The sequence below is a fragment of the Onychomys torridus genome, chromosome 20 (assembly GCF_903995425.1).
Source record: "Onychomys torridus chromosome 20, mOncTor1.1, whole genome shotgun sequence".
Lineage (NCBI taxonomy): Eukaryota > Metazoa > Chordata > Mammalia > Rodentia > Cricetidae > Onychomys > Onychomys torridus.
Genome location: NC_050462.1, coordinates 29,153,675 through 29,176,086, shown reverse-complemented (window position 1 = coordinate 29,176,086; position 22,412 = coordinate 29,153,675). Strand labels below are relative to the sequence as shown.

The 22,412-nt window shown below is 38.0% G+C and overlaps 1 protein-coding gene and 1 long non-coding RNA gene across 2 annotated transcripts in view; one reads left to right on the top strand and one right to left on the bottom strand.

The window, feature by feature from the left end:
* The window catches only part of Nav3 (neuron navigator 3), a 762,474-nt gene that overhangs the window by 589,600 nt on the left and 150,462 nt on the right, over positions 1–22,412 (top strand). The window contains exon 10 of the mRNA XM_036169458.1: positions 12,678–12,793. Coding sequence (XP_036025351.1) covers positions 12,678–12,793 — 116 coding nt within the window. The remainder of the gene's footprint in view (positions 1–12,677; positions 12,794–22,412) is intronic.
* Positions 1,983–22,076, bottom strand: LOC118570815. Its single transcript, XR_004943258.1, has 3 exons — positions 21,983–22,076; positions 3,752–3,838; positions 1,983–2,493 (listed from the first exon to the last, which is right to left on the bottom strand). It is a non-coding gene; the product is annotated as an uncharacterized LOC118570815 (long non-coding RNA).

The following is a 22,412-nucleotide window of genomic DNA, read 5'->3' as shown; positions in this document are numbered from 1 at the left end:
TTAGCTAGTCCTACTAAGTCTTTCAAAATGCAATCCAAGTCAGCTGCTTCTTCCTACTTCTTTTTATCACTCCTCACCAAATTTCCAGTTAGTCTCTTCACTTTTACATCATGGCCCTTTGCAGTCACATCCTTCATACTGTGAACAGTTTTGGAAATGTAACTTACACAGAGAGACCCTTGATTTACGATAGTTTACCTCAATTTTTTTGACATGATATCAATGTAAAAGTGATAGCTACCCAGCAGAAACTGTCCTTTGCTGTTCAGATTCTGATCTTTCCAGGGCAGGGGATATGCAAAGGATGCTTTTGGTGCTGCTAGGCATTAGCCAGAAGCTGCATCTCCCAGAGAGCTATGAGATCTTCTTTGCAAACAGGCAATAGGGTACAGTGTGCTCACAGGTGTGATATTGATGCCCAGTAAGGCAGCTGACTTTGACGTGTTTTTGAGCTCACAGTTTTCAGGCTACAATGAGCTTTGTAAGTTGAGGAGAATACCTATCCCATTCCATCACAAGTAACCATCTTTTAGGTTTCTCTTAATCTTCCTAAGTAAAATTCAAAGCTTTACTCTGCCTTATAAAGTACCATAATAGCTTTCCTTCTAGCTGTCACTCAAGGCATATTCATATCCTTTTCCCCCTAGCACATTGTAATTCAGCAGTCACTCTGTAATACAAACTAATTAGTCCTGCTCGGGAGCCTTCACAAACATTCTCTCTGCCTCTGGAGACTGTTTTCCAGATCCAGTTAAGCTGTAACTCACCTCCACCTATAGGTTATTTCTTTGCAGAAACCAACTTGGCCATCTACTCTTGAGAACATCCACTGTGCCCCAGCCAGTATTTGTATCTTATACTCCCCTTAGCTCTTGTTATTTGCAATTTCCTTGTTTCGGCAGTGCACTAATATGGCTTCAGTTGCCTGCATATGTATTATAAGCTCATAGCAAGCAAACGTTTGTATGTTAAAACTCACAATTTGCATTTTCTTTATATTTGAATAAAAGTCTATTGTATAGACATATCATAAGTGGACATATCATGGACAGCTACACTGGTTCCATTTCCTATCATGAATATAGAATGAGGGAATATGAGTTAACAAGTGTCTGTGTAGTAAGATACAGAGACTTTTAGCTTTATGTCAAGGGGTGGTATATATGGGTCCTATGACAATTTTTGAGACATCTCCACATTGATTTCCACAGTGGCCATATAGTTGACAATGCTACCACACCTATTATTCCCTACAATCTCATCAGCATTTGATGCTTATTTTCTTGACAACAGCTATTCTGACTAGGGTAAGGTGGAATCTCAAACTATTTGTAACTTGCATTTCCATGATGGTTAAAAATGTTGGAAATTTAAAAGTGATTTCTTAGCTGTTTTACTGATTTGAGAAATGCCTTTCCAGTTCCATAGCCCCCCCTTTTTAATTTGGTTGGGTTGTTTGTTTCTTCATATTCTATTTTTTTATTTATTTGAATATTCTAAAAAAAGGTGATGGAAAAATCTTCTATTGAGGGAGATAGGGCAGGGAAATGGGGGTGAGAATTACTAGTGTGTGTGTGTGTGTGTGTGTGTGTGTGTGTGTGTGTGTATGTATGCATATATATGTGTGTGTATACATATATTTATAATTGTCAAACAATAAAAATAAATTGAATTTAGTACATATATGAAGCATGTAGGATAGTAGAAACATTGCATGTCTAGTATTTCAATTACCTTTCATTGTCCCAGATATAGTGGACAAGAGACAAAGTGTACTATATGATTCAGCAAGAAATGTAAAAAATAAAAAATTATACCTAGGACTCAGCATTAAAACTTCATGGAAAGTAGAAATTTACTTTTAGCTCTCAGAATAAGAGAAGTACTACAATAATTTAGAATCAGAAAGGTATGTAGAATGTCAACATTGCCTCAGTTTCCCTTCATCTTGTTGTGATTAAAAATAGACTTACAAAAGAAACTCAGGAGAGAAAGAGTTTATTCTGGTTCATAATTCAAGGCTACAGTCTATGTTGTTGGGGAAGTAAAAATGAGAGAAGCTTAAGGCAGATACTTACTATGCATCTACGGTCAAGGAGCAGCTCAGCTTATTTTCCCCTTTTGATAATCTAAAATGCAGCCCAAGTAATGGAACTACACAGAGTAAGTGGGTATTTCCTTCTTAATAATCCTAATCAAAATAATACTTCATAAGCATGCCCAGAATCCCATTTTCAAAGTGATTTTTTATCTCATTAGGATGGCAATTGATATTAACATCAAAATCCCATGCTTAGTCAGCTTGATATCCAAGTATATCACCTTAAATAATAACATTCCACTCCTTGTCTCCGTAGTGTCATGTTCATCTTGTATTGAACAATATTATCCAATGAATCAACAGATGCCACAGTCTTTACAAACTTCAGTAATTTGAAAGTCCAAAGTCCACATCTCAGCTGGGACTCAAGCCAATATATTCACTGTGAATTCCTGTAAGATGAAAAAAATAAGTCATATACTGCCAACATATAAAGATGCAGAATAAGTCCTATTCTATAAATTGAAGAAGTAGTTCATACCAAGGAATGATGAGACCTAACCAAAACCAAAACCAGCAGGGAAAACATAAAATGAAATTTTCTAAAGATTAAACGTAGTCCCCTATTTACAACTCCATCAATGGCAATACATACATCTCCACTTCATGTCTGCGGCTTTCATTGGCAGACATGATATGGTGACATCTACAATATTTTGTGTTCCATTGTACCTTAGGCTTCACCTTCACAGCTTTACGCAATGGCCTTTCAGGGACTCCTTGTTGGGATTCCCATTCAACCACACATTGCCTGTCCTCAGCTGCTCTTGGAAACTGTGAAGCTGGACTCCGTGAGACCATCAATCTTAATATCCCTCCCGTGTGCAAAATTAATACCTTGTGGATCATGTTGCTAAGTTATGCGTCTAGCCAGTGACATACCCTGGATTTCATGGACCACAGGTTTAACATCCTCTGTGCTCACACTGGGGAGGGAAGCTCTCCCTAGGGAGTTGGTTTTGAGAATCAAGGAACTTCTTCAGTTTAGTTCTTATTTTTCCCTTCAAATGCTTTTGATTCTTCTCAAGCTGGATACAGATTTGCCTTCAGGAACCTTTCCTATTGTTCCATTGCAACCCAGGTGATTCTCTTCCCTGGTGCTAATCTCTATACAGTTAGAGCAGTTACAGCTCCTTTATCAGCACCAGATGAATACTCTTTTGTCTTTAAATTACCCATGCCAGAATCTTTAGTACATCGCTTTAAACTCCATTTCACTTAAATTTTCAGGTCATGGGCAAAAATTAAGCCAGGTTTTTGTCCAAAATATGTTAGGAATGGCCTCTGACCTAGTTCCTGATAGAGTCCTTCTTTGCTTCTAAAGCAGTGGTTCTCAACCTTCCTAATGCTGCAACTCTTTAATGCAGTTCCTCATGTAGTGGCCTCCAATCATAAAATGTATTTTGTTGCTTCTTCACAACTGTAATTTTGTGTTATGAAACATAATGTAAATATCTGATGTACAGGAGAGTCACTGCTCTAAAATCTCATGAATTGGTTCTCACTCCCAATGTTTCTTTCAGTGCCCTGGGAAAATTATTGCCTCTCTTCTTCATGTTAGTTACTGTGCTGATGCTGTGAGGAGACACCAAGACTTAGGCAACATAAAACAAAACAAAACAAAAGCACTTAACCTTGAGGCTTGCTTACAGTTGTAGATGGTTGGTCCGTGATCATGGTAAAGAGCACACATCCATGGTGCCAGATCACTCTATATCCTGATTCGCAGGCAGCAGGCTGAGAAAGAAAGAAAAGGCATGGCATGGTCTTTTGAAACCATACATCCCGTGCCCAGTAGTGTACTTCCAACAAGGACACACCTTCCAGGCCTTCCCTAACAGTTCATCAACAAGGGACTAAGCATCCAAGTATATGAGCCTATAGGAATATTCTCCGATGAACTACCACATGCTTTAAGATATAAAAGGGACTTCTTTGTTGGAGGATAAACCAGGTTAAGTGTTTATGAAGGATCAACTTGGTGACTATCAGAGTACTTATCTTAAAACCTGTATAGGAAGTTCCAGTTGTCCAAAGTAAAGATAGAGGTTGGCATGATCTTCCTCTATAGGACTCCTATTTTTTTTTTATACTGTTACTGTCTGTTCTTCAGTTCAGCCTTTAATTATTGTTAAAGATGGTTTCCTTGACTAGGGTTTCAAAATAACCCTGTTTTCATATATATATTTCCCATCTGTCATTCCTTGTCCATTACTTTTGAATGTATTACTTTACTATATTTCCAACATTATGTAAAAAAAGGAGTGAAACTATTAGTTAATTCAGGAAAAAAATGACACTCGCATATATCAACAGTCACAAGCAAAATTGTAAAACAACTGTTAGCCTTTTTCATAACCTGCTGTGTTGAACTCTACATTCTTTTCTTTTCTTTCCATTTATAGTAAATGCCAATAAAATGATGTGTTGAATATAGCACAGCACCCTACAAGCAAAGGAGTTGAGGGAGGGCCTGCCTGGGCAATTCTCAGAAGAGAAAATTATCCCTAGCCAGCAAAACATGACTAATGAAGAAAAGACAATCACCAAGTGTTGCAAACTTTTTAATTAACTATAAATTGCATGCCTCTGTAGCTCTCTATATCTGTAAAATTAGGTCAATGAAATATGATTTTGGTGTAAGAGTATATCACTTCTGAAACAGCATCATAGACTGCTATCAGAGATTTGGGTCATGAGTTTTTGTACAGTCTGGATTTGCCTAGGAAGTGACATGGAAAATTGTCACTTGTATATTCTGTATTCTGAAAGGCAAAGAATGCAGAACACTAGCTTCTAAAGTGCTCACTCACAAGGTTTGAAGCTTAGATTATTTGTTGAACATTAAATAGAGTAGGAGGAGCTGTGAGTTTACAAGGATTGAAATATGGAGTACATGACCATCTTTCAAATAAAGCATTGTACACCCTCAAGCAACCTCTGCAGATTATACTGCAGTTGGAGATTTATGGGAACTGGGCATAATTGGTCATCAGCACACACTAAAGATTATTGAATTCTTGCCTTGCAAGCCTGTCTTTTGCTAGGCTTGATATATTTATGTGCATCGGGGAGTAGTTTAAATGCCCTCACACTGCAGTGTTTTAAAGAGGAAATACAAAGATGCTCCTGGAAGATGGACTATCACATTGAATCCTGCTATATGAAGGGATTTTTTAAGCATAGAGGGCTATGAGCAACCTTTCCTGTATTTGACCTTTGAATTTTACTTTCTGCTATTCCAGAAAGAAATTAAATTTGTAGAAATTATGCTCTACATATTATTAAATATGTAGAACAATACTGCTAATACCTTGTGTATATATACTGTACTTACAATACCTTAAAACATGTAATTTTATTAATTGTGCACAAATACCATTTTTAGTCATTTAAATTTTTTTGACTAATTTTTAAAATTTATTTTACATACCAACCACAGTTTCTCTTCCCTCCTGCCCTCCCATCCCCTTTCCCCACCTCTTTCCTACCTACCCCCCATCGACTCCTCAGAAAGGGTAAGGCCTCCCATGGGCGTCAACAATATATGGCATATCAAGTTGAGGCAGGACCAAGCTCCTCCCCACTGCATCAAGGCTGAGTGAGGCATCCCACCATAGGGAATAGGTTCCAAAAAGCTAGTTCATGTGCCAGGGGCAGATCCTGTTCCCACTGCTAGGAGACTCACAACCTACACAACTGTCACCCACATGCAGAGTGTCTAAATTGGTCTCGTGCAGGTTCGTACAGGTTCCTCAGCTGTCGGTCTAGAGTCTGTGAGCTCCCACAAGCTCAGGTCAGCTGTCTCTGTGGGTTTCACCTTGACCCCCATTGCTCCTATCATCCCTCTTCCCACAGGCAACTGAACCCAAGGAGCTCAGCCCAGTGCTTGGCTGTGGGTCTCTGCATCTGCTTCCATCAGTCACTGGATGTAGGTTCTATGATGACAATTAGGGTAGTCACCAATCTGACTATGAGAGAAAGCCAGTTCAGGCAACCTCCCCACTATTGCTAGGAGTCTTAGCTGGGATCAGTAATTTTAAATTAATTTTTGTAAGTAGTAGTGACGCCTTCCTAGCAACCTTCAGTCTCTTTGCTTTTCCCTTGACTTTTATAACATCCATATTTTGAAGGCCAGTTTTCAAAAATGTCCTTTTATCTGGGTTTGTCTGATATTTACCCATCATTAGACAAACATTCTTGTTTTCCTACAGTGTCACATAAATAATGCTTTTTTTTACCCCATTGCTCATGTGAAAGGTATTGTATTATACAACTATTTACATTTTCTATTATCATGGCATAAGAATAGTCTGCTTTTTCAAGATAATATTTCCCAAAGTTTTTTATTTTAAAATTTATTCTATGTCTAATAAACATTTGTAGAGGAAGTTGTTTTGAAATGGTATTAAAAATTTTTATTTTTATCAATATTCACTCATAGCTTTTAACATCCATTGAGGTTTTGTTCCTGAATTAAAATTATATTATTTTATATATTTTTATTGATTATTACTTCATAATTCCATTCTTTTCTTCTATATTTACTTCATGCCACTGTGCTTTGAGAAAGCTGATTTTCTCTGTTATCTATTCATCCAAATGGTAACAACTTCAAACTACTTTGTATGCCCTTTTAACAGCCTTACCACTCTCTGAGACTCCCTTTCTTTGTGACTTAATGTGTTTTTGACTCATCTTGTACTTTCCCTAAAGTGGCTTTATCTGTTCCTGAATGAGGCCCAATTTCTTGTCATGGAGAATTAATTATATTTTAAACCATGTTATTGCTTCTAGCTTTTCTAAGTGGTCAAAACTAATTTACCTGGGTAAGACTACACATATGCATGTACAGCACAAACTATGCACTGTGAAATTGAGATCAACTTTATAAAATTTCCATTTTGATAGGGCCTAATATGTGTTATCAGATTTCTTAAATGGCCAGTAAAGTGTAATGTGTAGAATAGATCAGTTGATGTCCCACTCAATATTGTCTCTTACAAACTGAACTGTCTATTGGGGAAGGGAACTTGAAATACAACACTGGGAGTCCAGAAGCATTTAAATGCAGCAAAAATTGTCCAAGTAGTAATTGATAGTTCACCATTTGCAGGCAGCCTAATTCAAGTATTGGTTAAGCATCTACCTGGGCCAATGGTCAGACAGCTAGAGCCTGTAACTTCTGCAGCACCTACTTTGCAGAATTGGAGTGAATTTGAGTGTTGCTGCAGAGGTATTAATTACATTAGACCAATATTTGTGACAAAGAAAGTACATAAAATAGCGGTTCATTTTTGTCCTAATCATTGCTGAGATTTCAATTGATTAGTTCTACAACCTTTGGTAACATTTTGGAGACCTGGAAAAGTAGAGTTCCCCATTAAGTAAGCAATATTTGCCAAGCTACACGTACTAGTTTCGGTAGGTACATGTAATGTGTGCCATCATAATGCTGTTTTTGTGGAACAGGAAGGATGGCCTGCAATATTCACTCTGTCAAATCATACCTTTGGATTTTAAAGTCTTCCTAAACTGTTTCATAACAAGACCCAAATATTCTTATTCCATTATATATAATAGTCATAAGAATAGAGGGCATTTGGGAATTGGCCAGAAACTTGGCTTGTTTCTTTGATTATTTATAATAAAAGGTAAAATTTTACTAATGATCATCAATTATATCCCAGTTGATCAGAGCTCAAGACTAATTCTACTAATTTTGTAAATAAAACAGGATAGATCCATGGCAGTTTTGTAAAGTACATGGAATAGAGATGCCTAATCTGAACTTATGAACATAAACTGAAAAAAAAATTCTAAGTTCATTTGAAAATGATGTGATGTTTAGTATCTCATGTCCCTTTTAATGATTAATCTGTATCCATGAAATTGCTGCTGTAAATGACCCATTTTGAGAATTTCATGATATATCCACCAAAGAGCTTGAAAATAAACAATATTCTCTTGTGCCGTAAACTAACAAGACACCAAAAGGTAACCATCCAGAAGTATGTACTCCCACAATAGCACAATAAAATGGAAGCATCTGAGGTAGGACTGAGCACTTAGAAATGTGAACACACCTTCTAAGTGTCTCAGTGAAGGGACAATAGAGGCATAACCACAAGAATCAGTATCATGTAATGAGGAAGGTAGTCACAGTCAACTCAGAAATGCTTTCTAAGCTCTGTTTTGCAAAGAGGAAAATCCCTACTCTCAAGATGTTCTAAATATTTTCCTGTTCCATACAGACTTTACTAGAGGGACATCCTGTGAATTTTTATAACTATTTGATCACCTGTTCTGCCTCCCACAACAGCGGCTGGTATTGATCAAATAAGAAGCAACTAGCATTGAACTTTAGACAGTCCTTTCAATAAACACGTAAGGTAACACAGCTTCTGGGAGATGAATGGCTGAATACTAAACCTGCAGGATTTTAAACCAACCTTGGCTCAAAGCCAGCTTGCCAAGGTAGGGTGCCTTTTTGACACTGCTTGGATAACAGTTGGGCATCTTTCTGCAGGGACTCCAGCAAACATCCATACTCCATTTTTAAACTCTCTTAACATATAATAATGAGAGGATGTTTGCCTTCATATTCAGACAGAATAGGCTGAGAAGTCAGGAAGATACAATGTTTCACAAGAAATGGGTCTTGACTAGGCCATGGTGGACTCCAGAGATAATACAGTGGGACAACCAGTATACAGGATATATAGAGGAACCCAGGAGGCAAAGATAAATCAAAATACGTTGTCAAAAACATAGGTATTCCTTTTTTAAATGTTGACTGGAATCCACATGCCACAGGAGTTTGCCTCTCTAGGCCTTTGCTCATAGTAACAATTGAGTGCACAATTCTTATGCAAGGCTCACATTTTGCATTGCTTTCTACAGATGAATGAGTTGAAGTTTGAGGATGCTACATTACTTGATAGTATGACTTGAGCTAATGGTCAGCCACAAATTATAGCCTAACCCAATGCATACAACATTGTTTCAATCTTCCTTGCTTTATCCACCAGTAACACTGCCTTACTATCACTGCCAATATGAATTACTCATGAACTTATCAAATATTTGGGGAGAACCGATATACTGAAGCTAAGGCTGGACATTAGGTTATAATGGAGAGGTGAAGCATGGAGAACGGACTCGACTTTTGGAGAGAAATCTTAGTCAAGTAATTCTACTGGACTTATATTACAAAAATACAAGAAGCTAAGAGGAAAACACCAGGAGACACAAAGTGTTTACAATGGGAGGATTTTTACCTGGTGAAATTATAGAGAATTTTTATAGAATTTGATGCTAAACTTGAGCTGAGAATCTAAGGGAAAGACTGAACTGGATGAAGGAGGGAAGAAAACACATATAGAGATCACATTGCAACGGGAAGCTATGTAAAGTGGGCTGAAGACACTTGTGGTCATGAAAATGTTAGTAACAGGTCTTTATTCAAGAGGATGCCAGCAAGCAGGTACAAATCAAGTGATCCATTGCTTATCAGACTCAGTAGACTCAATGAAGAGTGCCACCAAGGTCTTTTGGGACAAGGAGTAGATTGTGAGTTCAGTTCTACACATGATGACTTTGACGTGTGTGTGTGTGTGTGTGTGTGTGTGTGTGTGTGTGTGTGTGTGAGAGAGAGAGAGAGAGAGAGAGAGAGAGAGAGAGAGAGAGAGAATGAACCAAAAGGAAATACGAAGTGATAATCAGATTTTAAAAGAAGGTAATGTGTTGGAGTTTTTAAAGCTGTATGAGCTTCAAAAGCACCCTACTTTTATTTCTGCTTCATTGATAAAACACCATGGCTAAAAACAACATGGAAAACAAAGGATTTATTTGTTTTATCCTTTCTGGTCATAATCCATTGTTGAGGGAACTCAGAGAAGAATGTCAATCATATGGTACCTTAGAGCACTGATTCTCAACCTATGGGTCGTGACTCATTTACCCTTCCACAGGGTCCAATAAGACCATAGGAAAACACAGATGTTTACAATATAACTCATAACAGTAGCAACATTATAGTTATGCAGTAGCAGCAAAAATAATTTTATGGTTAAGGGTTACCACAATATGAGTAACTATATTAAAGGGTTACAGCATTAGGAAGGTTGAGAACCACTGCCTTAGAGGAAGGTTGCATATTGGTTTGATCCAGGCTCATGTTCACCTTCCTTTCTAAAGCAGCCCAGGTCCACCTGCCTAGGGATGGTACTTTGCACAGTGAACTTGGGTCTCCTGTATCAATTAATAAGAAAAAAGATGTCCCATAAGCTAGGCTAGTCTGATGTAAGAATTTCTTAAGTTGAGGTTCCCTCCTCCAAGATATGTCAATTTCACAACCAAGAATGGCTATCACATGGGGGCATATAATACTTAATTCAATGAATATGACAGAGGCCATCTAAGAAGACTGTCAGATGAAAACCAAAAGAATCTTAGGGTGTACCTTAGAGAGGACCCTTCCCAAGTTTTGCTTTCTGATTCTCCCACTAAGCTGCAACATTTAGTGATTTGCCTTTTCTCAAAGGAAATAATGAAAAGATGGAAGTTTTAGAATCCAAAGATACTAGGAAACAAAATGGAGTTTGGGATGTAGAAATGAAGGCCAGAGTTTCTGGAAGAAACAAAATGTCTGATGTTTAAAATGTCCCCAATATATCAAACCAAGTGAAGGAGAAAGATGACAGTTGAGTCAGCATCTGTTGTTTGAACGCCGACACTTTTCTCTTAGATTTGTTATACTGTTTAAGATAAAGTAGGGTCCCTCTGCCAGAAATTAATGGAGGTCAACATGGCTTGACATATAAATTATTTCTTTGTTCTTTTTTTGAGTTTCACTTTGTGTTTACGACACATTCGTCCAAGGATGAAACATAGCTTTAAAGGACTTCTTTAAAAATAATGAGTTTTTTAAGTTTATATATATCAGCCAGTTCAATAACAATCATATCTTGTGTGTGTGTGTGTGTGTGTGTGTGTGTGTGTGTGTGTGTGTGTGTGTACATGTGCATGTGGTGATATGTATACCTGAAGCATAAATACATGTTTGTTCATCATGTGCATAAGTGAATATGGATGCCCCTATATGGAAGTTAGAGGTTAAGGTCAGGTACTTGACTGCTGCCTACTTAATATTTTGAGACAGGGTCTCCAACTGAACATGGAGGTCACCAATTCAGCTGTATTGGCTGGCCAGTGAGCTCCAGTGATCTGCCTACCTCTGACTTCTTTGTTGTGTGATTTTAGACATATCACTGCATCTAGATATTGATATGTATGTTGGGGATCCAAACACAATTCATACTTGTGTAGCAAGCACTTGACAGACTGAGCCATCTTGCCATTTCCCAATCCCCTCTTTCCTCTCCCATCCTCTCCTCTCCCAGCTCCTATTAAGCCCACCTAACCTCAATGCCACCATATATCCCAGGCTAGTTTTAGACTTTGATGCTCTTGTCTCTACCTCTGAAGTACTGAGATTGCTTCTGTGCCCCAAGGTGATGGGGCAAATGTCAACTAGTTCTGATATCAATGCTTACATTTTATTTTTCTCAAAGCCAAGATTTAGTATGAAATCATAGATCAGTCAAAACTGACTCAAAAGTATACTGAAATTTGTTTCAGGGATGAATATTTCTATGGATGTTCTTAAAGTAAGAAATAATTATGGATGACTTGCCATGCTTCAGACTCAGTACTGTAAGTGGATTTTAAGTAAAGAACTGGAATCCCTTACCAACAACAGAGTCCAGCAGTACCCAGTATTGTGTTAACTTGACTCCTGTGTCTCAATGGTTCATGCTGTGATTTTCTCAAACATAAGCTTTTGAATCAAATATGTGTACGTATCTGTATCAAGAGATTCCTAAAATGTTCACCTGTGTATAAAGGAAAGAAACTACATAAAGTAAGATTGGAATATCTAAAGTACACGATTCCTTTGTTGAATGCTTTCCATTTTATTAAACAAAGCTGTACTTTTTAATCTCATATATGCTGTACACTATTTAGATGCACACAAATACAAACATATGAAAGATCAGTGAAAGGATTTGTTCCTGGTTGTCTTTAATGTTCCAGAGTCCTTTGTAACTAAATGATTTTGGTTACAGTTATAGTTTACTGCCTATTTGTTACTTATTCCTATGCATTATAGTTTAGGATACATTTTATAAGGTAGGCATTAAAAAGAGTTTCAGGTGTGGTTTCATTGATTTACTATGCTTACAAAAGCATTATATGGCCAGATGTTATATAAAATGGATACACTCTTGTTTATTGTTTCACCCAGTGCAATCAACTATTGGTAGATGCAGGTTTTCAAATGCAGGAAATCCAGATCTGAGTCAATACCTTACTCATACTTGGGTGACATATATAAAATAAGTTCTAAAATTCTCATACAGAGGAATGTCTGTAGAGCATCTCAGTCATAGGAAAGAGTTATCAACCTTGATGGAAAACTTAAAATGAACTGATTCCACCTTACGCTAAAGAACTACTTTGATGAGTCATTGATGATCACAGTTGTTGTCTCTGTCTTCTTGATTAACTTTAGAGCACATTCAGAAAATGAAGGCACCTCTTTACCATCTGCTGACTCCTGTACCAGCCCCACAAAGATAGACTCTTCATATAATAAGACGGCTAAGCAGTGCCTAGAAGAGATATCTGGTAAGTGTGCAGCTGATTAATGCAAAAGTCAAACCTGAAGTTTTTGTAATCTCCTTGACAGTCTATTTTATTAGGTCACATTTGCTGTGTGATTTTTGCAAAACTGGACTCCGTATATTTCATGATTCAGAGTTTCTCACATATCTGCCTGTTCTGGTGAGGGTAATCATTTTTTACTCTGAAAAGTGTGAAGAGTGGTGGTTCTTTAAGACCCTGGAATTGGAATTTGCTTTAAGTCATTTTGCCTCTGGGGAACTTCTATGGTGAGTAGGATAGTCCTTGGATATGTATAGAGATTGGAGATCTACTAAAGATTAAGCCTAACTGTGAAGTTTAGAACTCATCCAATGTCCTATGTTTAATTCCGTGATGTTTTTAATATTTCTATAGTGCACATCTTGGGGAAAATCTGGTTAAGAAGATGTTTCCTTGTACAAATGTAGGTGATATAAGAAAAGTTTCAAATCTCCCAGGTACAACTATCAGATTTTTAACTGTATGAAAATGGATTTTCCACTTGAGTCGAGTATGTTTCCATTGATTCAGACGAGCCTAGGGCTATATGGAAAGCCTTTCACATAATTTTATGTGTATGTATTATATATAATATAGTCATTTTTCTTATTTATGAGACTCAAGTAACTTCTTAGAAAACGATATTGTCATTCGTTGGAGAGACAATTTAGGAAATTTTGATAAGGTTGTTATTAGAGGCATAGTATCTATTTTTTCAACAGATCTCTAGGTTCGCCCACCTATGTCCACTGCCAAGTCCAAAGGCAAAAACTAAGGACCGATTTGAATTTTAAACATTTCTATATTACTTCAAGACCTCTAAATCCTGTTTTGAAGCTCAAAAAAAAAAAAAGGAACAAAATCATAACTGGGGAGGTTAAGAAATGTCTACACTTTGATAGCCATGAGATTCAGTTCAACAAGCGTGTGAGCGCTTCCTGAGATACCTGTCACTGAGTCATGACAGAAATAAAGCAGCACTCCAGGTGTCACTGTGGGAATGAAAACGGGTGAGACTGTTCGGCATCTGTGACTTCAGATGGCAAGTCCAATGCAGGGCCCATGCAGGGAAGGAGGATGAATTACGATGTGAAGATATGGCTCTGGTGATATATTTATAGACCTCAGACATTCAAGAGAAGTGTCAAGATGATGCTGTCCCTGTGTTGTGACAAGACATTTTATAAACGATGATGTGAGGAAGCTTCGATTACCATATTGAATGTGCATGAACATCTGCATTATGACTATGCAGTACAGTGCTCCAGTCTAAAGTTGGAAGTGAATTTGAGTTGAATTTGAGTTGTAATCATTGTTTCACCAAGAAACACTGTTTTCTGAAGTTAATATATCCATGAGTAGCTCTGATGGAATAAATAATCCATAGTTAATTTTACAGCTCCTTATTCTGTCTACATTTAATCTTTTTATTTATTTGAAATTAGTAGTTCTATTTAATGTTCTGGTGTTTTAATAGAATCTTTAAAATGTAATATAAACCAGATATTAGTACAATAATGTAATGGATTTAATAGAAGGGCTAGTGTTTTGTAGAAATATAAGTCACAGATTTGAGGAAGGAGAGGAAACAGATAATTGATGCTGAAATGTGTCCTGTTCTATGATGTCTTTTTTACCATCATCTGCTTGAAATCAGCTTTACATTCTGGATCACTCTTCCTCCCTCCAAGGCAGGCAATCCCTGCCTTCATTTATGATATTTGAAGAGTTTGAATAAATGGTTCTCCCAAGAACTTAGCCTCTTCCAGAGACCTTTTCTCACAATCCCTCCTCATAGTCAGTGACTAGGCCTGGGCATCATCAGGAAAGATAACGTCTCTACAGCATCTTTGCCATGAATCCTATTCCTTTTTTAAATTACTTTATATGAATGGTTGTTCTGTTTATTATGTATGTATGCTTGTATATGATATGTGTCCCTGGTGCCCACAGGGTTCAGAAAATGATGACAGAGCTCCTAGAACTGATGTAACATCTTGTCGTGATCCACGATCGGACACCATAGTTGAACCCTGGTCATTTAGAAGAGTAGCCAGCGCTCTTAACTACTGAACCATCTCCCCAGTCCCATAAACCCTATTCTTACTGTTTGACATTCTCTGTGTTTACAGTTCTCTTTCCACTGTTTCCTGACTCCACAATGATTCTGCTAGGATTTCTATTTTATGAACCCCGTGCCTTCTTATTACCCTTTATCAAAGGACCTTCTTTTTGATCAGCTTGGTAATTGTGGTAACTGAAGACTTGTTCTCCCCATCCCCCACCCATCCCTAATTTCTTTATTGTTTCCCACTTCACCAGAACAACAAGTATAGTTTTATTCTATTCTTCGCCTCTTCCATCTCAATGATGAATGAAGGAGATGAAATCTACATGCTGGTTGGGGTGACTCACTCTGTAGTAATCAGTTCAGCCTTATGAGTTTCTAACAGCCACAGTAAACATTGTGGTTTCCTAATTCTGCTCAACCTCACAAATGAAAATATTACTGCTTTCCTCTCAAAACTCCAACACTGCCTGCCCTAGTCTTTTTAACTGTTAACCTTGATGTAATTTTACTGAATGGGATGCAGAGAAAGGAAGTCTGTGAACTCTGCTTCCATGTTTACCTACGTCTATCCACTCAGAGCATTTACTTAGTACCTATTTCCTTTGCTTTTCTTAGACTATTTCACCTTCTAATATACCCCTCACTACCAAATCATCTCTTAAGACCACAAAGTGATGATATATCTGTAACTTCAATGTAATACAAACCGCTTCCCTTTGCCTTCCAACACAGCCATAATATGGTTCTTTTGTCCTTCTCTGAGTAGACTTCAAACAGGCCACTAATCCTTCCTCATTGTTGCCCGAGGTTACACTAACCAGCTTTTTCACTTCATGTCTGCACTGAAATTGCTCTTAATTGAAGTGCTATAATTGGAGACCTGGTGAAATCCAAGGATTAAGCCTCAGGGCTCATCTTACTCACCTCTGACCAGGATTCTGCCCTCTTAGAAAAGAATCCCCTTAGGAAGGAAAGTTTCAGGCTTGATTTTGAAATGCCATTGATTCCCACCCCACCCCACTTCCCACCCCCCAAACTTCACTGTTCTTTTTTTCCTGGTAATCTTTTCTAGTTATGTCTTTTCACCCTAATTTCTTATCATTGAAACAATTCAGCTTTCTTCCCAAGACTTGTTTATACATTTTCCCTTGGTGAGTAACAATAACTCGTGGTTTTAAACATGATCCATATAGTGATTGCTCACACATGTTTCTCTCTAGTCTTCTCCCTTGTAACCTGACTCAAGTGTCCACCAATTCCTTACATATCTCCACTTAAATATCTCAGAGATACTTCCAATTTGCTATACTTAAAACAAACTCTAAAGCTGCCTCAAACCCCCTTTGTTTGGATCTTCTCCATTTTGGTTAATGGTAGTGCATGCCTCTGGTTGCTCAGGCCTGAAACTTAGAATCTTTTGTGACTCCATATATCCTCCAACACCTGAGGTCTAGTCCGTTATACTATGTTACTTGACCCTATGTGAATTGCTTGCTCTCTGAACAAGGAAAGTGGGAATAAGCTTTTGATATATTTCTCAATATTTGATGTTTTCCTGTTTTTGTCTCATCTCAGAAATTCAGAAGCTCAATAATACTGAGACACTGTATACCCCATTCCATAGGACTAAAATGCTGGTCTGGTAATATAACTCAGTGAGAGAATACTAACCTATCAAGTGATAATCCATAAATTGAATTTCTAACACTACAAACAAAACAGAAATTGATGTGGGGAGCAGTTTTAAAAGAGTAAAATAATTATATTTTCGAGATACATCTTGATTACAGCCCATTCTTGTCATGTCTATTTTTGTCTATTTCATTAACTGTTGTATCCCAGTAGTAGGCTCATAATTCCCACCCAATTACTGTCTGTGAAATAAATAAAATGCACATATTATGTAAATGGGACCCTTGATGAGGAAGAGCCTGTCTTAGGGTTTCTATTGCTGTGAAGAGACACCATGACCACGGCAAAGCCTTACAAAGAAAACATTGAATTGTGGTGGCATCTTACAATTCAGAGGTTCAGTTCATTATCATCATGGCAGGGAGCATGGTAGAATACAAGCAGACATGTTGCTGGCTACACTTGATCAGAAGGTAACAGGAAGAGGATTGACTGTTACACTGAGTGGAACTTGAGAAAGAGACCTCAAAGCCCACCCCCATGGTGACACACTTCCTTTAGCAAGACCACACCTACTCCAACATGGCCATACCACCTAATAGTGCCACTCCCTTTGGGGGCCATTTTCTTTCAAACCAAAGCCCTAATAAGATTTAGGTGTATACAGCATGCAGGAAAGAGGAGAGTTACTATGGACTTTGGAAGACGTTCCAGTCAATAGAGCTCGTGGTAATGTAGAGTGGTTAGCACTTAATGAAAGCATTGACTGTTTTGTGGTTTACAAATTGATACTTCCCCATGAGGCTCAGATGTTTGAATACATGTTCCCTGATGGTAGTGCTACTCCGGGAAGTTGTGTGACCTTGAAGAGGTGGGGCCTTGCCAGAGGTTATGGGTCACTAGGGGCAGGCCTTTCAGTTTCATAGTCAAGTCTACTTCCTGTTCTCTGTGCTTGACTATCAAAGTCTGTATGACTAGTTTCCTCCAGCTCTTGCCATGCCAATTGCTCCTGATGGAATGCCTTCCTCAAACAGAGAACCAAACTGCACTTTTCCATCCTTAAGTTGTTTTCTTGTTTCATATTTTGTCTCAGCAATGAGGATTGTTATTAGTACAGACTTGGATGGAAAAAGAAAATAGTTTTGATTCTATTATCATTAAATTTTTAAATATGAGATATGAGACTACCTCTCCCTTCCTCTGTAAAAGTTGATTTGTTCCCCAGGGGAGAGGAATCCCTTTTCTGTTCATTAAAACATTGTCAAATCCATCTTTGTTCCATTAACCACATGATGTATGGCCTGTGAGAATTGTAAGACTTCTAAGGAGCAAACTTAGTTCACACTGCAATGTAAATTGGTCAGAGGAATTTGCAAAGAAGGAGGCTTAGCTGTTTAAATTTTCCTTTCCTTGATGTAATAGTTCACTAGTAGTGATTAAATTGTCTTTTATAAGAAAAAGTTGTAAAAAAAATAAATGTAATTAAATTTAGGAGTGAAGATAAGCCATTATGAAATGAGAGGCTTCACTTTGTCGTTGAAGAATCTCTGTAACTTTAATATTCTCCAAAGTTGTGAGAACAGCACTGAAATTTCCTTTTCTTTATCATATTCTTTTGGAGAAAGCTTCATGGCCTTTACCTGATCTGATAATGGTAGTTCTAAAAATTATTATTATATACTGTACAGTCCACAGCAATGAATAAATCAGCTTATTGTTCAAAGCACTTCCTCTAAGATTCATGTCATGATCTTGGTATTAAATTTCTGGGTGAATTTATCTTGTACATTCACGGCTTTTGCTTTGTTTGTATTTTTACCTTCTTTGACAGGGAGAATTTATTCTCTGAGGCCATTTCTTTTAAGTGCCAAGAGATCAAATATAATAGAGATTAAATGTTCATCCCACTGTAGGATGGTTTTAGATTGTGCTTTCTGCTTAAGATCACATTTGCCTTTTTTTCCCCTTTATGCATAAGACTCGGTGCTCCCGCATGTATCTACTCTGTGTACATTTGTTCAATGCAGTTTTTAACCTTTAACTGGAATAAATATTTGATTGTAAAAAAAATGATAAAATGCTATCCTGTTTTCTAAGAGGTAATATTGAAATAAGTTGATGGTTTTAGGGAATTATTTTGGAACCAAGCATATAGGTTTAAACAAAGTGTAAGGTAATAGTTACACATACTTTACATTAAAGAATAGGGAATATCTGGCATATAAGTCCTTTGCAAATGGTCTTGCTATATCTTGAATGTAGAGTCTAACAATATCAAGCTCAGGTGATTCACATCAGCTTATGTCCTCTACTCAAGTAGCCAGATAGAGAAGCAATGCTAACTACAGACCTAAGATCATTTCTCTCACCCCCCACCCCTGACCCCCGCCCCAGGAGGTTACAGTGGATGTGTTTTATTTGACATATCCACAAAATTAGAATGAGTCACATTTCTGCAGGGGATTGTTTTCATTCTCTTTGCCTGGGAGGTTTTCCTCCACCTTGTATAACACACATTTCTCTGTGTGATTCCAGATGAATGAAAATAGCCTTGTGTTATGCACACTCCACAAAGTGGGATGGATGCCTGTAGTGATGTAAGCGGGCTCCTTAAAGCTGTCAGGGTAAACTTACATCTAGTAGTTCCAGGGACAAAGCTACTGAAATTACAAGCTTGTTATAAAATCTTTAAATAAGTACAAAAAACTGACAACCCCCTTCTCAGTGTTCCCTTTGTTGGGATATCTTTCCAAAATATTTATGGCATTTGTCTCCAGTTTCTTTCTTCCTTGGTTTCATTAAATTTAATCCACTTGTACTGTCTTCACCCTGTGAGGAGAGTGCTGCTGTATTTCTGGCCCAGGGAAATTAGGATGGAACATGCAATTTTATTTGATAAATTCAATTGAAGTAGAAAAATGACATCCAGCTGTTAATGAACAGAAGTGTTGGGATCCATTGTTTAGATTGTTCATCACTGTTCTCTTTCATAAGATCAATAGATGCCAGGCTGTGGTCTTGCCATGGGTCTGAGACTAAACTATACCTAAGCAAGAGCTGCTAACCAATATGGGTGGACATTAATGACAGGAAAGTGCATTTTTTATTTTGAAGGGCACTCTGAACCATGCTTCCTAACCTTGACACTACTGACATTAGAGAGTGCATAATTCCTTTTTGCGGGCTTTGGACCTGTCATTTTAAGATGTTTAACAGCATCATTGGCCCTTAGATATTACCCTCTCCCATTGGAACCACACATGTCTCTTAGGGAACAAAAGTCATCCTCAATTAGAAACCCCTAATCTCAGCCTTGTAGCTCACAGAAGTGGGCTCCCAGAGCCAGAAGTACTTGGGAAAATATTAGAAAAGCAATGTCACGACCTTCTCAGCCCTATTAAATGAACAGTTGTGGGCCTGGTGCCTTGAAAATGGTGCTTTAATAAGTCCTTCTAATAGTTCTTAGCAGAAACTGGAAAACCACTGTTTAAGGTGATTGGCATGTAAACACCCTTTTGAAAGGGAAGGGTCTAATTACTGCTTTCATGTATACATGCAAAAGTTCAGTTCTTTGACCTATAAAGTATTAGGGTTCCCTTTCTTGTGTATCAGGGTGGCCTCAGGATACATTACCATATGTCAAACAATGTGTGTTTAACATGGGTCATAGAAATAGAATGTTTCCATCTTAGGAATTACATTGTGTTCTCATAGTCTGGAAACACACTTGGTTACAATAACTTGAAAAGAAGAAACAACTTTAAAAAAAAAGAAATTGTTTTTGAAGCATAATGATCCACTTCAGTAATTGCTTATATGCATTAATTTTATTTAAACGTGTATTATAAAAACACAATGTTTAAAGTGTGAAAATTGAGAATCAGCATTCACAATTGATGGCTGGTTGATGACATCACTTTGATAACAGTTGTTCTTTTTGTCTAATCTTGTACATTAGTAACTTGGATCTAAGTATGAGCTGCAGTGAGCAGGGCCATGAAAAGGCATTACCTTTTCAGAGAATGTTGTCATTCTGTGGAACAGAATAGGCATTGCATATTATTATGCTGTTTTATATAGCTAGGAAATAAGACATTTCTCCCCACTGAGATTTATAAGTGAAAGTAGAAACTCACAGTTAGTTTTGTCATCTCTGAAGACAATGGCGTCTTAAATGGGATTTAACTGATGCACTTTACCATCTTGATGGATCGTTTTTCCATGCCCCCATTTGAGTGTTTGTTATTTGGGAATGAAAATCTTCAGAAGTTTTGGTCTTTAATACCCTTCTTAATCATCCATGCTATACATGATTTCTAATATACACATATTTGCTTTGTGAAAATGAATTTTCCTCAGTCTCAGGATTTCATCCTAATAGTATGGTATACATACACAATATCAGATAAAAGTAAGATACTTACCTTTTAAGTTTTTTTAATCACTATATGTAATATTAAGACTTAATTTACTGTGGTAGGCTTATGGGTTGACTTATGAAACTGCTTGGTATACAAAAATAATGTATATTGTGTATTTTATGTCTGCACTGGACTGTAAACTTTTAGGTGTGTGCTTCGAGTAACAATACTTTGGCTAAGGTTTTTCTCGTTGTTTCTGCTATGTTTTTGAAGGAAATAAGGAAGAAATCTTGGTTTTCATTATCACGTTAGGATTTTATTCAGTATTTTAAGAATTTAAACGTATCCTTTAAGAGGTAGGATGAGATCTTTTCCTTTACAACGTTACCTGCCAAAGGGAAGAGGGTTGCAGGCTCCCGTTTTTAGGTCCTTTACACTCTTGAATTTGATTTGTGCTTTTACAGCACAGATCCCAACATTCAGAAGGCAGATCTGCCTGCTTCAGCTGCCTGCAGCTACAGAGAATTAGTCTGTCTTTCTCGGTATCAGGAAGAGCTGGGCTGTATAAGAGTGTGTGTGAGAGCATGTGTGTTCCCGAGTGGGAGGGTGGGTGGCTGAGAGTCGTTTAGATGGGCAGAGGATCCTCGTATAGCAGCTCATTCAGGCTTTGGCTCTGAAACCTGTGGCATTCTCGTTTGGCTAGCTGCTGCCATGCCTCTGTTTTAATTTAGCAGGATGTTTGCTGCCATGGCAGCCAGCAGCATCCACTGCAGCAGCAAGGGAGAACCATAGATCTGAGGATGCAGGTGGAATACGAAAATACAGCCGAGGCTCAAGCGGGGCTGGGCTTCGGTGCTTCTTTCCTGCTGTCCCTGGGCTCCGCTGCGGAAGCCAAGCTTTACTTACTGCACTGTGTCAGCTCATTCGAGTAAAGGGTTGCAGATCTGAATCAGGGAAGGGCTGGTGAGAAGCAGGGGTGTGGGGCGGGAACGAGAGACATCCTGCGTTTCTTCACCACCACCACCACCACCACCACCACCACCACCACCACCACCACCACCACCTTGCATTTCGGAACACAGAAGCATTAAGAGGGAAATGTGGGCTCACCATCCTGCTGAGACGTACGATTGGATGAAGAGAGGAAAACGTAGTTGGCTTCCTGCGCTACTTTTCAGCTGGAGCAGAGTCTTTCGGTGAACTCTTTTTTCTGCTTAAGACATATTTACGCAAAAAAAAAAAAAAAGAAAGAAAAAGAAAAAGAAAAGAAAAGAAAAAAAATGTTTGTAAGTACTGCCGATCGGTGAAGTGATGTGGCAAGCTCAGCTGTGGGAAAATGATTATGTCTACCCCGGCTCGACAATCTCCTGCGAATGTCTGAGCCTGAGCTTTTGTTGAAGTGCACGTGCTAATTAAAACCAAAAAAGAGGGGTGGTGGGGGACAGTTACAATTGTAGTGGCAAAAGACAATATGAGGTCCGATTGAAAGGAGGAAGGCAGGAGAATCATGCAGCAGGCAGCTGAGCTCTCTGTGTTCCGG